The sequence below is a fragment of the Panulirus ornatus genome, chromosome 65, assembly GCF_036320965.1.
Source record: "Panulirus ornatus isolate Po-2019 chromosome 65, ASM3632096v1, whole genome shotgun sequence".
NCBI lineage: Eukaryota > Metazoa > Arthropoda > Malacostraca > Decapoda > Palinuridae > Panulirus > Panulirus ornatus.
Genome location: NC_092288.1, coordinates 4,352,516 through 4,370,439, shown reverse-complemented (window position 1 = coordinate 4,370,439; position 17,924 = coordinate 4,352,516). Strand labels below are relative to the sequence as shown.

Genomic DNA, 17,924 nt, shown 5'->3' with positions numbered 1-17,924 from the left:
AAATAATAATCTCATCCCACATTACAAACAACCATCCCATAATCCTGCCCTACACCCAAACCGCCCTACTCCCATCAACACTCCACCAATCCCACCCTCTCCACGATCCGTCTCCCCACCCACGTCCCAACCCCTCTCCTCCAGTCCCACCGTCCATCCCACGCACCGGCCCTAAATCCCCAGGCTCCAGGCGTCTTCGGGTACCGTGGAGTAGACGAGATCATTCCTCAAGATACCAGAAGTAGACAATAAGCTGACATCATTTATACCCCAGTCACCCTCCCCCTTACTCCCCTCCCTTCCCCTGGATGGGGGAGAAGGGATGGGGGGATGGGGGGGCAAGCAAATGACTCTGGTGGTCTGTGGAAGGGTCATTTGTTGGCAACATCTGTCAAAAAAGGCCAGTCGTTCGCCCATCTCAACATTCCCTCCCCGTGCTCCTCCCCCTCCTACTCGAGACTCCCCCTCCTCACCCAAGATTCCTCCCTCCTACTCCAGATTCCCCTTCCTTTCTCCCATTCCGGAGATTCCTTCTCTCCCTCTCTATACCTAATATTCCCATCATTCCTTCCACCCCTGGAATCCCCTTTCTCAGAGCCAGGTTCCGCGTCCCTTTCCCTTTCCACACGTTCGACTCCCTCTACCACTCCGGTTCCCCTACGTAGACTAGTCTCCCCCACAACCCCAGGCAAAAACCTTTTCCCCCGCAGTCGACCCTCAAACCCAAGGCGCCCCTGATATTCCTTCCCCAGACAACCCATGAAGCACCTCACTCGACAGCGAGGGGGAGAGAACACAGCACGAACCACGAAGGGCCAAGAAACAAACCTGCAGGAACCAGGAATGAACAAGCCAACGAAACAATACGAACCACGGCTGAAGAAAAGGATGAAACTTCGATGGTCAATTTCAGAGAGAGAGAGAGAGAGAGAGAGAGAGAGAGAGAGAACACAGGTCGCGACAGAACAAGATAACGTAACTTTACAAACCATGAACAATTCAGGGGAATGAGACAGTACGAGCTGGGTTCACACACCACAATTGAATTATGACTGACTAATGAGACAAGCCACCACTATCCGATACTAGGCAAGGGAACGAGGCAGTTCAAGCCATGACTTAAGAAACCGAAAAAAAGAAAATTATATAAAATGAACAAGTCACTCGTGCAGCGACTGAACAAGTGAACGAAGCAGCGTGAGTGAACAGGTGAACCAAGGAACGAGACAATATAATCCTGGTTCAGAGGCCCTGAAATCACGCTACTCATGAGTGCACGTCTTGTCTCGAGATTATAAATATCGTCAACCATACCAACATCTGACCCGCACTGTAGCAATGTAAACAAGTATTGGATGTCTTATTCTGGATCACATAAATCAAGAAATTCTAAGGGTCTCAAAATGATTTCAGTAACTAAAAAGGATCAAACCTTTCTCATATTTGTAATAATGGCAGTTACACTTTCTACTACCATAATCTATATCATTATTACTATCACCATCATCATGATGTAAGCAGACGAACCAATTCAAGTCTCGAATGAAGCCGAGAGGACCAGCATGTGTTCCTACTGAACACGGGAACGAGCCGGAACGAGCCAGGGGTGAACAAAGGAACGAGTCCGTGCGAGCAAGGAGCGACCAGGGGTTTACAGCTAACTAATAAAAGCTGGTGCAAACGAGGCCGCCTCCTCAACGACCAGGCTAACGACTGTAACAAGAAGGCCAGGCCAAGTTTTAACTCCTGTTGTCTCATTACTGGCAGAGTGGAGGCTGGTGGAGGGGCAGGAGAACACTGGATGGAGGGACAGGGGGAAGGGAGGGAAGTGGGTGGAAGCAGAGGAACGGTAGGTGGAGGAAGGCCGGTAAGTGGAGAGGCAATGTGAAGAACGGAGGTGGTTCGGGGTTGAGGAAACATTGGGTGGAAGGTGAAGCAAGAGATGGTATACGGTGGAGACAGATGAAGTAAAAGATTAATTGGAAGGACAGATAACAGAGGACCTGATGGTCTATGACGGGATGATGTGTTGGTAGACAGCAATAGTATCCTAAACATAGCCAACACAGAAGGGAGATACGAAGCAAGAGAAATAAAGGAAGGAAGAGAGAAATGAGGAGAGAAAGCTCAGAGGAGAGCAGTTGATGGTAGAGGCGAGTTGTCCACAGTCACACGTGATGGTGCTCATGTGTCTGGTCGTTGATGACACCAGTGTCAAGATGGTGCACGTATGCTCTGGCATATTACACATTCGCCCGTCTGTTCTATGACGCACCATACACGTGAGGAGCGACCTCGAAATATCAAGATGAGTCTCAAGAATTCGTAATAACCGAGATGTTGCTGGATCACAGGCCAAGATCCCGTTTTTAAAGAAGTTGAGGCCAAGGTAGAGTTTCCAGTGGTTACAGATATTCGTCGTGCGTAGTACAAGACGACGAGGTACGCTGACATCGCTCTGGCGAAGCTGCTGAGGGTGTATGATACACAGTCCCAGTACTACGCTCACGAACGTTTGCATTACAGAAGTTAGCGCATCAAACGTTCCCGGGGCTCGGGGGTCGTCCTTATCACACAAGCTGGCCACACAGATGAAGCGAAAACCTTCCACATTTTAATCTTACGGTCTAACCTCTAAGCTGCTCTGACTCTCGGGGTAGTATAGCGCTACCCGGCGCCCTCGACAAGGCTCACCAGTGCGTGAATCGGGGGCAAGAAAACGATCCTTTTCGCTTGGAGGTCGTGTTTGCCCGGTAGCTCTGGGGGAGGTATCGCGGGGACGCAAGATACACACCACAACACTGTTTGGCAATCAATTATGCAGTGGCAACGCTGCACGGGGGCGGCTTGGTGCCGCTTGGTAACACTGCCGCCTTCCTCTCCACTGGCAATAAGTGGAACAGGGCAATACATGGCTGGGGGCAATAAACATGGCTGAAGCAATACATGAGTGGGGGGCAATACATGACTGGGGGCAATAAGTGACTTGAATACTTGGCTACGACAGTTCATGACTGGGCAATACAAGGCTTGGGCAATACAAGAGGGCTTCTGTTAAAAAGAGGGGGCAATACAAGACGGCTAGGGCAATATAAGAAGATTGGGGTAATATGAAAAGTCTGGGGCAACAGAGGAGGGCTAGGATTATTTAAACAGGCTGGGCAATACAGGAAAGCTTGGGCAATACTGGAAGGCTGGAACAATACAGGGCCGGGGCAATACTGGAAGGCTGGAACAACATAATGCCAGGGCAATACAAGAGAAAGCTGAGACCAATTCGATGACACAGGCGAAGCAACAGCAGGGAAGTGACGTAAAAAAGAAGAAAAAGGGCTTACCGGAATACGAAGTGGCCTAGTGAAGTGGAAGAGGTAGGTGAAGTGTGAGCCTAAAAATGAAGCGTGAGGCTTACCCATTAGGAAGGGCTGGGCTGTGCTAGAGGCATGCTCTGGCAGGGCTGGTTCAGTATTCCGTGCAAGAGTACAGCTCTAAAGGCAACTGCAAGAGGAAGGTCGGAGTACTGCAAGGAGGGAAGTGCACACTGTGTAAATTCAGACACCCAACCACACTCGGGGCAAAGCCTGGCTCACCACCTCGCCCAGGACACAGGCAGGATCACCACCTCGCCCAGGACACAGGCAGGACCACCACCTCGCCCAGGACACAGGCAGGACCACCACCTCGCCCAGGACACAGGCAGGACCACCACCTCGCCCAGGACACCGGCAGGATCACCACCTCGCCCAGAACACAGGCAGGATCACCACCTCACCCAGGACACAGGCAGGACCACCACCTTGCCCGGGGCACAGCCATCCTCCTCACGACTACACCCAGTAACAAAGCCATATACCCTCTCTAACACTCCACACCACACAAGCACTCCTTCATAAGCTGCTCTGTGTGGGAACTCACTCACTGCCACCGGCGAGTTTCTGCCAGACTACGAATGATAGTCACAGTTTAGGGGAAAAAAAGTTTGAAAAAGCTTGGGGAAGTTTTCTTCCTCGGGGCCGTGAGGGGCGTTTAGGAGAATTATCAAGATATGCAGCGAGTGGCGCGTCTTGCCCCCAAGATTTATGGCTACTTTCCCGGAAGTGACTGTACTGGCAATTATGGAATTACCCCCGCTCCCTTTCGTGCAAAATTTGACGCCAATTCAGGCTGCCGGAAACGATAAAGCTCCCTCCACACACACACACACACACAAAGACAAACAATGTAATGTGGAAGCGACAGGTTGGTGCGGGAGTCCATTTCAGCCGCGTCTGTCGTTTGTCTTGGCGGTGTTCAAACAAATGTACATTACGGAACACCCAAACGAGGCGAACGTCACGCATAAGAGTCCTCGGTCTTCGGGGGCGCCAAACCCTGGGGTAGATGATGGACACGGGGGTATTACGACCCTCCCGAGCAGACAGTATCGACTGCGGTACGACACAAGATGACCAAGGTCGTCAGAAGTGGTGTCTTTCAGGTGTGCGTGAGGGTGCCAGTTAGCAGTCATCCCTGCTGCAACACGCAGTAGACCGTATATTCCGAAATACAAACCATTTAAACAACGACCAGGCCGCCTGCGTCAAACACCTCCAGGTAAACTGGAGTTCATATACAAAAAAACAATACCTACACTTAAATCTACCAGTCCGTGTGTGTGTGTGTGTGTGTGTGTGTGTGTGTGTGTGTGTGTGTGCTAAATCAGGCATATGGTGAGGATGACAGAAGAAAGGCCAAGAGGATCTATATGTCATAAATGGAGGGAGTAAAGCAAAAAGGGAGACCGAGATGGAGAAGGAAGGACAGACTATACGAGAACTAAACATTCAAAGTGAGTGAGAAGCGTACATGGGATAAAATGAATTAGATCGACTTGGCATACGGGGCCAACGTGCAATCAACGGGCTAAACCAGGGAATATGAAACAGTCAGGGGACAAAAGAGAGCAGTGGTTTAACTGTGGATAGCGTGCTCCGGTTCCATACGCACGACTCCGTATAGAAAGTCTTAACCAATCAAATACAGGCTACAGCTAGGAGGCTGCATCGCTTGTAACATGTACCCCTGTGCATGGCAGACCTCCCTATTCCTGACACAACGGAGTAAACCTCTGGACACAAAGTGTGTATGCCTGTATGAACGATTGCAACAAGAAGCTGATAATACACCCTGGGTGCCTCTGCCTTCCAAGAGTTATATCTACGTGTCCGTATGCAGTCCTGCTGGGGCCTTCAGGTGATGTCACATCACGTGGCCTCACACCTGCTACAGACTGTGTGTGTGTGTGTGTGTGTGTGTGTGTGTGTGTGTGTGTGACTTACGTAACACGGGCGGTGGTGTGCAACGCAGAATCATACACAGGCGGTGGTGGGCGTTAACGTGAAAATTTAAGTGTCTCTGTACGTGTACCTGGCTTAAGTGTATGGGCAATGACGTGTGTTGTTATATATGTAGAGAGAGAGAGACTTACATAATAATGATGCACACGAAAGCAGTGGTGGCTGGCAGACAGGCTACGAACGTTACGTGGGCGTGCGTGCGTGCGTGCCGGCAGGATGGGGGTGTGTGAAGAAAGAGCTATACTCACCATCATTGTTTTTAGGAGCTGGTGGTTTGCGCGTGGCCCAGTTGGTCCTGATGTTCCGCGAGCCGATCCACTGACCATTCATGTTGGTGATGGCCGTCTCCGCGTCCTGCAGGACAACAACAACAACAACACAGGGTTTAGTAAATCATTTCTTCGTACGGCTTTCCCTACGCTCACAACCCATCATGTTGGCTTTCCCTACGCTCACAACCCATCATGTTGGCTTTCCCTACGCCCTACGCTCACAACCCTTCATGTTGGCTTTCCCTACGCTCACAACCCTTCATGTTGGCTTTCCCTACGCCCTACGCTCACAACCCTTCATGTTGGCTTTCCCTACGCTCACAACCCATCATGTTGGCTCTCCCTACGCTCACAACCCTTCATGTTAGCTCTCCCTACGCTCACAACACATGTTGGCTTTCCCTACACTCATACTGGCTCTCCCTAAACTCACACCCTTATATTATCTCTCCCTACTCTCATACTGGCTCTCCCTACACTCATACCCTTATATTATCTCTCCCTACTCTCATACTGGCTCTCCCTACACTCATACCCTTATATCATCTCTCCCTACTCTCATACTGGCTCTCCCTACACTCACACCCTTACACTATCTCTTCCTACTCTCATACGGGCTCTCCCTACACTCACACCCTTATATTATCTCTCCCTACTCTCATACTGGCTCTCCCTACACTCATACCCTTATATTATCTCTCCCTACTCTCACACTGGCTCTCCCTACACTCACCTTTATGCTTACTAATACCTTACCTAGAGTCATATAATAATATATCATACTTTCTATTCCTATATTCTTTTTTTCTACAATTTATAAACAGTCATTTCAGCATACCATTTTAACATTAAGCTATCTATATATAGTCAACGGAGTCAAAAACAGAGATAGAAAAAAGAAACACGATAATTTTGGAGCATACAAAAGAACTAGACTAAAATGTAAAGAAATAATAAGTTTCCTTCCCTTAATCATATACGTTAAGGCACAGAAAAACCCAATTTCCAGTTACTTAGCTCTGCAGACCACACTGAATCATTTGAACTCTCGTTTCGTACAGTTAGCTGTGGCTATGTCTATCTGGACCTGTACATCATATAACCATTTGGTCCATCTGGAACCCCCTCTCACGAGAAACATGTTATTCCCGGACCTAGCACATTCTCAAACAATTTCACTAAAAAACAATTTGATATTTAAAAAACAAGGACTACAATCGTAACAACCACATCTATTTTCTTTTTGTTTAGACAAAGAACTACATTTGAAAGATCCAAACTTTAACTTTTAAATCAAGGTCATATTATCAATCGATACCACTTACAAACTTTACTTATGTAAGTATACTTGAAAGTTGTATTTTCAACGTCTACACTTTACACCATTCGTACACGATCCCTTTATATCTGGAACCTCGATATTATCACTTTCTTCTGAATGTGAGAGCTGGAAACTGGAACTCATTGTTTTTGGACTATAGTCCTTTACATAAGGAGGATCTAAATCTGATCTTCAGCGTTTATAATTATGAATATGACGCTTACATCTCTTTAAGATTCCTAATAATCTAGATTCATCGAGAAGTCTTTCCCATGTAAATTTAGTAAACTCTCTCTCTCTCTCTCTCTCTCAACCACCCCGGTCTACCACTGCGTTTCTGAGGCCGTGCCATGGGACATCGAACTGAATTTCCCTCATTCATAATCCAACAGCATGTGATCTAGATGTGAACAATGCGCGACACGGGAGACGGATATTCCCAGCACGTCTGTCATCAGAAAGCCTCTGGGGGAGCGGAGAAAAAAACGCTCAAGAACCAACAGCAAATAATGAAAACTTTGAGAGAGAGAGAAAAAAAAAGGTCCAGTATTTCATATCAGCATTTCGTGATGAATTCTGGCACAAAGTCCACAGAGACGGCAGGCCCGGGAGACCATAGTCTATGGGCGGGGTAATAAGCTCAAAAAGGAAATACACATACTAATAACTGCATCAAACGAGTCCGTCAGGAAGTGTATGTTGTGGCGGAGGCTTCATCAACCGCCCGGTTTAAACGTCTGACCCCGGGCGACTCCCTACATCAAAGAGGCCTTTAAAGACCTGTGGCGGATGTGAACAAATTACATCAACTATTTCGAGCAGACGTCGGAGCAGATGCTAGCCTAATGGCCGACAGGATCCTTAGGCCAACAGAGACAAACACACGTGGAAAAAAAAATACATATATAACGTAATTATAACGGATACAAAAGATGGCGGATTACCTCCGCCAGATAAGTAGGATTCGAAACCGCGATCCGAATCGACGTACGTTGCCAGGTACCACCACCATGATGATGACGATGCTCCTCCTTTGCTTTGAGAATTTATTTTCAGTACAATTACTGAGGCATCTTCCAGCCTCTCCTCTACTCGCTCCTGTTGACAAACACAGTAATCTAGCGCTGCCGGAGAGAGAGAGAGAGAGAGAGAGAGAGAGAGAGAGAGAGAGAGAGAGAGAGAGAGAGAGAGAGAGAGAGAGAGAGAGAGAGAGCGCCCGTTGGTGTAACGAGGTCGCTGGCCATGAATAAAACATGCCACTCCGGCCCATTTCATCATCACCATCATTACCGGATAAATAGGAAATGACTCGTTTCCGGATCTTTCTCCCTCCGTGACCTCGATGACAAACACTCTTGGCTACCCTACTATAAATATAGACCATCGCCTCTGCATAACGCAAAGGTTCTCTCTCGCTACTACTTGATTAAAAAAACAAAAAACAAAAAAACAAACATCGCCTCTTTCTCGCTCACATCTATCAATAATTTGGCCTCTCCTGCGACAACTTAATATTCGACTTAACCAACTTTTCCCAGGGAAGATAAGTATACGAAATGATGCGAGAAACTGGCAAATTTCGATGAAAGAAAATGAAGTTTACTGAATGTTCACTTCGTCGACACTTCCATTTCCAGTTCCCCTGTTGTTTCTAGCCTACAAATCGAAATTCACTGGAGTGGTCTGTTACAATCCTTTAAAAAAAAAGGCATCTTTAATTTCTCTGAGCATTTATTTTCTAATAACTGAAGGGATAAGTAACCTCCTTCTTTGTGGTTTTAGTTATGACGCTTTACTGAAGCAAAATAAGTGTTCGTGTTTGCTCTGCGATGATATATTTCCACCTTCTTCATTTCCAGAACCACCTGCCAGTCAGTCACCGCCCCGCTAACTTGGTGTTGAGCATTGGCAGAGTTAATCTTACAATCATAAAGTGTCTTGCATACCAGAGAAGTCTGTGGCATAACCATATCGATTCTGCGATCAACGGCAGAAACTGTGGTCCACATATATAGTGTCGATGGTCGGTTATGTAAATGTTTTAAACTTATGTTTGCCGGCGTCGCTCTCCATTTAATAAACATTTTCCTCATCCCACGCAACAATTTTACGACTTTTTGCATGCAGTTGCCGCGCTTCATCTACCTAAAAAACAAGCATTTTAAACCATTTAGCCTAATACTAACATGCCCTAACCTAACCTCGGATAAGCTAGGGTAATCTACGTATATTAGCTTGATTTAGGTTTAGTTAGATTTGTTTGTCATTCTTTGTAACGAGATTCATTATAAATAACCTAACATCTTCCCTGTTCTTCAAAGCCAGCCCCTCCCTTTATGGGGTTGACCTAAGGCTGCAGAGCGAGGCACGGTGTAGGGCACTTAATGTAATTGGTAGTTATTCGACCCTCACAAAGTAATCAACTCTCGCATTAAATCATTCGCCCTGTGAAGTTATTTTTTTCAAAAAAAAAAAAAAAAAAAAAAATCTATCAACAGGGTGGCGCAAGGAAAGTAAACAATTATCATGAAGACTTGCCACTATTTTTTCCTTTACCGAACATCGAAGCAGACGGTACGACCCTTGACCACGACCCTTGACCCCTGAGCACGACGGCACGACCCTTGAGGGCAAGACAGTCCGACACTGTCCTTCCCAAAGAGGTTATTACTAAGGGGCGTCATAACAACCATGACTTCCTCAGTGACAAACAACTCCATTATTCTCCTAATTGTGAAGGATGACCACGACGACCACCCCCCCCCCCTCCAATGAAATATTTCGCATGACGCCAGAATTGTAACGGAAAGAACAACAGTAAATAACAGGTGATGTTAGGGGGGTGGGTGGTTCAAAATGTCTGCGCTGTTACCATCTCAACACCACGATTACTTGTGACCACGTGACGTCACGACCCACTCCTCACTCGTGCCAAAATAAAACACCAAAGTAAAAAAAAAAAAACTGCCATCATCATCATATAAACCCCCCCTCCCCCCAGCGGGTCGTACCGACGGTGCCGAGAGAGGCAGTCGGTCGGGAGCGAGGCGAGGCAGCCTGGCTCAATATCACGACCTGACTGCCACCAATACAAAGAGGCAGTCCAGACAGGTATAATTAGCCTACACCTGTAATTACCGTCAGGGCCAGGTTATTACCCATGCCTAGTTGACGTGTTGGCATAATTACAGCTCACGAATGACGTAAGGTATTCAACTAAATGGTAGTCGTGCTAATGCTCTGCTCTGATTGGTCCAATGCTTCAGCCAGTCAAGGGTTAATTACATTGGAAATATGGTTGGTCTGTAATGATCGGAGTAATTCAAAGAGACGGGGCTGGTGTACTCGCTTGTTTATTATTATGTTACGCTAGACTAGTGTGTGTGTGTGTGTGTGTGTGTGTGTGTGTGTGTGTGTGTGTGTGTGTGTGTTTTATTTGCATATAAACACACACACACACACACACACACACACACACACACACACACACACACACACCATCAGGTATAACAGCCTGACCTTTGACCTACCTTTGAGAGTCAGGTCAAAGGCCAAGGTATCGAATACTCAATGGTCATACACTCGTGCTCACAGGGATCAAGGAGCAAGGAACAAATACGAACATTTTTCCCTCCGCAACTAATCAAGACTTAAGGAACAAATAACACGACTCCTATATGGCAACACTCCGTCAAGGAACCAGCAATACATAGTTAAGGAGCCAGTAACACATGCGTGATGGCCGTCTTCCTTGTATTACAAAGGTAAAGAATTCATTCATGTGAAAGGCCAGATTAGTTTTTCTTTCTTCCCCACTATACATATATTTCTAAGAAAGAGTGACGAAGTGTAATTTCGTCCGAGGCAATAAAGGGACAAGCATCGTTTATCACGGGCGTCCGTAAGGGCGTGCAGTCCATGATGGGGGAAAGCGGCAGCAGCCCACTCTACGCTTAAGGAATTAGCTGTCTTTATCCCTCTATCGGCCTGTGTCCTTAAGTTGGCCTCTGTCCTCTTCTCTGGCAGCATCTATCCTTATCAAGGACTCCCATAATAATAATTTCGTAATTCCCTTAACCACATGAATATATACAACCATTGTAACTTGTATGAGTGTCAAGACGATCGAAGTGGAAGTGCATAACTACCTCCCACACCACACCACACTGATCTGTTATCTTCTGTTGTTTACATCAGCTCTGCATAACCAAATCTACTGTTTTAAACCCATAACTTCAGACCATCTCTGTAACTTGCCTCATAAACACACACACACACACACATGTATGTGTGTGTGTGTGTGTGTGTGTGTGTGTGTGTGTGTGTGTGTGTGTGTATATATATATATAACTAACCAATCCTGTAATGTAAGTCGGCATCTATCCTCTCCTTAAATCTTTCAAGTGGCCTTCATCCTATCCTTAACTCCGTCTATCCTAGGCCAGCGCGGCCTCAAGGGTGCGTTCCGCAGGTCATCCTCCCCAGCTAAGTCCTTCTTAGATAATTAATCCTAATCCCTAGACCGGGTAAGGGGGGAGGGGGGACCCCAGCATGGTAATCCCAAAGTGCAGACTTGGTGAGTGATGTGCTTAATCCGAGCTGTGCAGGGAAGGGGGCGGGGAGGAAGGGGAGGTGAGTGAGGGGGAAGGGGGAAGCGGAGGGGGGGGGAGAGAAAAAAGGTGCGGTCCTGGTGGCGATGTGGGGAAGTATAATAAGGGAAGAAAAAGGAGCAAGATGATACAGCAAGCAGGGAGAGAGAGAGAGAGAGAGAGAGAGAGAGAGAGAGAGAGAGAGAGAGAGAGAGAGAGAGAGAGAGAGAGAGAGAGATAAGTACAGGAAGAGCAAGCACGGTGGGCAGGAAGGAAGCTTCAAATTTGCGTTTGACGATGTACGTGTTGACGGGGAGGTGACGTCAGGGTGGTGGTGGTGCGTCACGGCCTGGCTGACTCACCGGCTGCAACTTCGTCAGGTGTGCTCGACACTAAGGGTGGTAATGGTCAGCAATGCTCAAGAACCAGGCAATATGGATGTTTTCACGTCATAAATTGACAGCCAGACAAAAATAAAAACTATATATATATATATATATATATATATATATATATATATATATATATATATATATATAACTGATAATTGTATTAGTAATAACTAGTGATAGATAAAGTTGGGCAACAATATGTTGTAAAACTCCACTTTTAAACAGGTCTTATGCTCCAGTAATTCCTCTAATGGCTACTGAAACCCAATTTAAAAAGGCTTAGATCCTTCATTAGCGCTGTGTCTTCTTTCTTCCTCGCTTTTTGTCCGGCTTCGACAATGAACAGTCTCTCTCTCTCTCTCTCTCTCTCTCTCTCTCTCTCTCTCTCTCTCTCTCTCTCTCTCTCTCTCCATTTCTTTGTCCCTTGTAATTCAGGGAACAGCAGGTGGCAACACTTTGATCTTTTATTGATAAGCGTATGTGCGTGTGTTGGTCCGCGCTCTGGCCGCCTTTGTTACTCTCTCTCTAGATAACCGCGCGTGAAACGGTTATTTCCACCACTAAACCAATTAAATTTCTTCTATTACATGCTTGGAATAATGTGTCACGCACGAGAAAGATTCTTATTAAGTTATTGCACGAAAAAGGGGATGGCTTTGTGTAAATGTATCTTTCCTTCCCATTGTGTGACTCTGAGGCTCGCTGGCTAGTTTGTCCCTCACCTGCGCTCGAAAAGTAAACAATCTAGAGACTCGTTTCTGGCGGAGAAATGGCCAGCTTTTGTCACGGCGCAACACCCCTCGCGTTGGACTGTCACGCTACCTTTATTTATTAACTCGTCTCGGCAAAAAACTTTGTAGCAGTATCATTCTATGTTTACGAAAATCCTACTTCATACGATTGTATTTAGGGTTTCGCAAAGGGAAACGTCAGACTAGAATCAGAGGCGTCGACGCACGAAGACATTGATTTTCTTTTTTTTTCTACATCACTTTTTTTTGTGGCTGTATATCTGGAGAGGAAGCGAAACTGAATTATTACATGACTTTTAATCTGCTTAATCCCAACCCTTCGGACACGATGGTGCGACCCTCAAGCACGACGATACGACCCTTGAACACGACAATATGACGACACCCTTGAACGAAGAGATACGACCCTTGAGCACGAAGCTCCGGCCATTGGCATGACGGTGCAACCCCAAGGTATTATGGCCTGGCTACTGCCCTAGGTCAAAGGCCAAGCCATCATACCCAAGGATCCTCCTCAAGGGTTGTAGTACCATGCATAAGAGAGAGAGAGAGAGAGAGAGAGAGAGAGAGAGAGAGAGAGAGAGAGAGAGAGAGAGAGAGAGAGAGAGAGCATGGAAGGGTGAGAGGTGACTGACATCCACAGTACACCCTCACTACACAGCACACCAACACTCACACCCAAGCATCGACTCCATTACCAACCTGAAAACGCTCGAACAAAAGGCGAACACCAGCAGAACAAACGGTACATAAACCTGTTGCCGAGCAATGTGCCTGATCAATCGTGCGCCAAATGATCCATGATCAACTACCCGATAATAAACGGTTGATCAGCCTAAAAACCTACAGCAAAGCACGGGAACATTATGAAGTAAAATACTGTAACCGAATCATCAACTCCCTGTCGACAACACTCGCGTTAGCGGTTTGAAATCTCGTGGGATGTCAAATCCGAGGAGTTTTTACTTTTCTTTTTTTTTGTTAGACAAATGAGGGTCGGTAAACCCGTAGACTCTTTTGTCCAGATGGTAAAAATGTGACTTGATAAGTCCGTGAGGTATTTGTGTTTAGCTAGGGAAATGTAGGGTAGTAAGCTGATAAACTTTTCCCAGTTTAAAAGCGTGGGTTTGTATATTCTACATGTTTTCCTTGTTCATTTATTTATGATTCAATTTCTTGGTATGAAACGTCTGTCTGTTATTACAATTTGGGTTAGCATATCTATAGACTTTTCCCTCCCTTTAGCGAGCGTATGATAGTAGGATAGCAATTTTGTTGGCATAGATACTGGTAGGTTAATCCGTCAAGTCTTGTCTCTGGGTTATATGATGTGGGTTGGCAAGCCTACGGATTTACCAAAGCACATTTCACTTACATGTTAAAATTATACACCTATTTTTCGGGCTTAATATTTCACATCCTCGATCAAGCCTATCAATGACAAGGGATTATCAACCTATTTTTCTTTTTCCGTTTTATCTCCCCCCTAACCCACTTCATGACTTCTACAAAGAAGCAGGTAATATACACACACTGTCCAATCTACCCCTTTCACTGCTATCACCTGCGACCCCCTCCTAAACCCACCGTGTCCTCCTACCACACAACTCGCATCCGTACTTGTCAACCATCACAATGAGCCCCACCCCTGGGACCCATGTCATCAACCTTTCTTCAACCATTCACATAATTTATCTATTTATCAACAACTCTGTACCCTCATCTCCCCTCATACTCCTCATCCTCCCTGATAAGTATTTCACACACCCATATCCTCTTCTTTTTATTCCGTAATAAATACGACTAAATTATTCTACATTATCTGTCATTTCAAACCTTCTCTTCTTCCTCTCGTATGCCACCCAGCCATTCTAATCCGCATATATCTTACCACAAGCGGCTGTCCATGCACGCCTCTTACGCCCGAGGCCACATGCACCTTTTGCGGGAGTTCATTTTGGAGAGCTTTGGTTCCAGCCCCCAACCTGGCAGCTGCTAACAAAGAGGCTGGGACGCCGAATTTCCCGGGGTAAACTTTAATATTTATGAAAAGTTCCTTTTATCTCCTACGATTTATGAAAATAGGAAATATCTTAACCCCAAGATCCTAAAACATATGAAAATTTTTTATATAAGCAGCTCAGTATGAAAGAGAATCTTGCAAATTTCGAAAAGTTAAATTAAAATACGTAAATGATCCACTTTGCATTAAATGTACTTTCAGACGATTTCAAATACAAACGTTCATAAAGCTTTTAAACTCTTGTAATTCATTGAAACTTGTGACAACAGAATAAGATCTAACACGCTGCTGGGCCGATATTCTATGCCTCAAGCAGGTTTCCACAAATATATAGAAATTGCTTCATAAGTTTTACATGGCACGGAACTCAAATGACAAGCGAACCACACTTGCGTTTATAGCGGAGCGGGGAATTGTACGTCTATATCGTAGGCACTATACGTCTATAGCAGGGGAGATGTACGTACGTCTAAAGCGGGGAATTATTATCTAACTTACGAAAATGAACGAAGTTTATTGACGCAACTGCGGTTCTGGCAAATATTCGTACAAGTCGTATAGAAAACGGAACCATCAGGCCATTTATACCAGTGGGACCAACCCTCCCGTTTTCATACGTGTTCAAATTAGGTAATTAAGGAGGTGAAAGTTGCGTGTATAATAATCTAGTCAAAAAGCAGACGATATTTGATATCAAGCGAGATGAGAACAATGTTATCGTCCTGTATATAAGGAAAATTAAGACTGAAAAATAAAAAATTGCCACACATCTTCCACTCGGCAACTTGTTGCAGCTGGGCAGCGGGGTCAAGTATTGACCATCCTGACAGGCAACACATACTGCCACATCTTCATCAACTCCCTCACGATAGAGGCCATATAACTCTACTGTCCTTAAGCTACCTACTTCAGTCCTGTGTAGACTATAGCGATGTACGCATGTCTTAAAAATCTTCGGTCATCACTAAAGTTACCTTATCCTAGCTACGTCACTTCCATGATCTTTTGTAAAAATGAGATGCACTCTTTCGTCTCCTGACATCTCGCTCTTGCTTGGTCGTGGCCCATCCCTTCCCCCATCACCTGGCTAGCGTTATCATCTCGTCTGTACTGGATTAAGGTGGTCTCGCCCAAGACTTGGCCTCTCCTAGACCAGTTCGAGTAGACGCATCGAACCCCTGTACGTGGAAAGCAGTTGGTGACATTATACCTACATGTCTAACACGCGTCAAGTCATGGCAGGAAGAACTCTCCCCATAACAATGCTTGAGGATAATGACCTCAGTAACGAGCGAGACCCCCCTAACAAGGTCTTGGCCGCTCTTTTGACAGCTAGGGGTCAAATTACCAGTACAGGGAACACCAGGAGACCTGACCAAGTGAGTAGTGGCAGCACAACAGCTAAGGTCATCAGATAAGCTTTTGTGAACCCGTGAAAGTCATTTTCAACATGTACACACCAGCAAAGAATAAACTTTTAACGAAACTCCTAGCACGCACACACACACACACACACACACACACACACACACACAGAGCCACACACTCGGTAAAAACCACACGACAGGGCACTGAAGGCTGCGTGAAAATGCTTTTAAATCTTTGATACGTTCATAGAGCGTTGGGGCTGGCGAGTTCCACCCAGCAGCGTCAGGCCAGGGCCCCATCAATCACTACTGGTGGAAATTGCATGTTTCGCCCAGTTGAGCTGCTGCTGCTGCTGCTGCCAACACCAGCGGCAGCGTCGCCGTCAGGGAGCAAGCTGTCTGACGCCTTAAATATTTCAACGTCTTGAGCACGACGTGTGCGAGCCCCACCCCCTACCTCGCCATGATGGTACGAACGCAAGAGCAAGACTGTACGACACTTGAGCACGACGGTTCGATCCTCGAGCACGACGATACGACCCCTTCAGCATTATACTACCCTTGAGCACAGCAGTTCGACCCTAGGGCAAGATGACCTGGTCTCTGACCTGACCCTTTACAAGGGTTAGGTGGTTGTCCAGGCCATCGTGTCCACGGGTCGTACCGTCACGCTCACGGGTCCTAATGTGCTCAAGAGTCGTGCGTGGAGACACACGCTAACACTTAACCTCATGACATGGACAGGAAGCGCGCTAAAGATAACAATCCTGCACAATGAACTATGCGGTACCATGGCGGTCATGGGGTCTACAAAGGGCCGGAGCCATGGTCTCTAAAAGGGACGAAAGCCATGGTCTTTACAAGAGTGAAATCGTAGTACACAAACATACGACTCACTTTCGTCCCAAACACTTAACAAATACACATTCCTTTGGCATTACTCTGTGTGTGTGTGTAATTACCTATTTGTACCCTAAGGGGAGGGAGCCCTATACTCGTGGGGGCGCTCCCATTTCATGACACTGCTCGACAGTCATACTGCCGTGTAAACAACTCTATACCAAACTACTTGTATGATCTCACCATCAATCTTCCCCCTCCCCCCATGTCCAACTTCCACATAAACGCTACGTTCGCTCCATTCCACCCAGTCCTCATACCCCGAGGCCATAAATACAATTCACTTACAGGTGACACCATTCAAAAACATGATTAATAACTATAAAATTACAGGTATATGATCTGATAAGCCAGAACCCCTTCTGCGGGGGCTCCCGCAGCTTGAAGGCTGCGCTACAATCAGTAGCAGGGAAGGGGATGGACTCCACTGGCGCAGGAAGTTCTTGAACGAGACAGTACACCACCGATGGTACAGCCAGCCTCGCCGAAGGTGACTTTTTCACTCGCGGCGTAACCACAGGAAGGCGGAGTCTGGGTAGGCAGGCAGCTCAACCACGAGAGCCCCCACCTCAACAACCCATTACCCTCCCTACTGGCAGGGGACACACATACACGCCCGACGACGCCTCTCTCTCCCCACAGTCACCGTCCGTCCGGGGACAACAACGACCTCTCCCACAGGGTGGAGTTTGGGGGGGGGGGGGGGGTAAATAACACCACGGCAGGAAGTTCTTGAAAAAAAAAAAAAAAAGGTCTGGTGACGTGGGGGAGGGAGGGAGGGAGGGGGTGTGGGCTGTCCTTGGACGCCCCAGAGAAGGACCAGCGTCCCGGGAAATTAAAAGAAAACAGCCCGTGAATTCCTAAGTCGTCTGGGGAGTACCCCTAAGGGCCGGCCACCAATTCCCTCCCCACCTGCTCATTACTCCCGATGGGAGAAGCACGAGGTGGGGCCGGCCAATTCTCCCTCCCCCC

At 46.6% G+C, this 17,924-nt stretch overlaps 1 protein-coding gene across 7 annotated transcripts in view; it reads right to left on the bottom strand.

Annotated features, from left to right (window-relative positions):
• The window catches only part of LOC139746496 (nucleolysin TIAR-like), a 1,460,715-nt gene that overhangs the window by 106,170 nt on the left and 1,336,621 nt on the right, over nt 1-17,924 (bottom strand). For all 7 annotated transcript variants that reach the window (XM_071657791.1, XM_071657790.1, XM_071657786.1 and 4 more), the window contains one exon: nt 5,585-5,690. In XM_071657791.1, the coding sequence (XP_071513892.1) occupies nt 5,585-5,690 (106 nt within the window). The remainder of the gene's footprint in view (nt 1-5,584; nt 5,691-17,924) is intronic.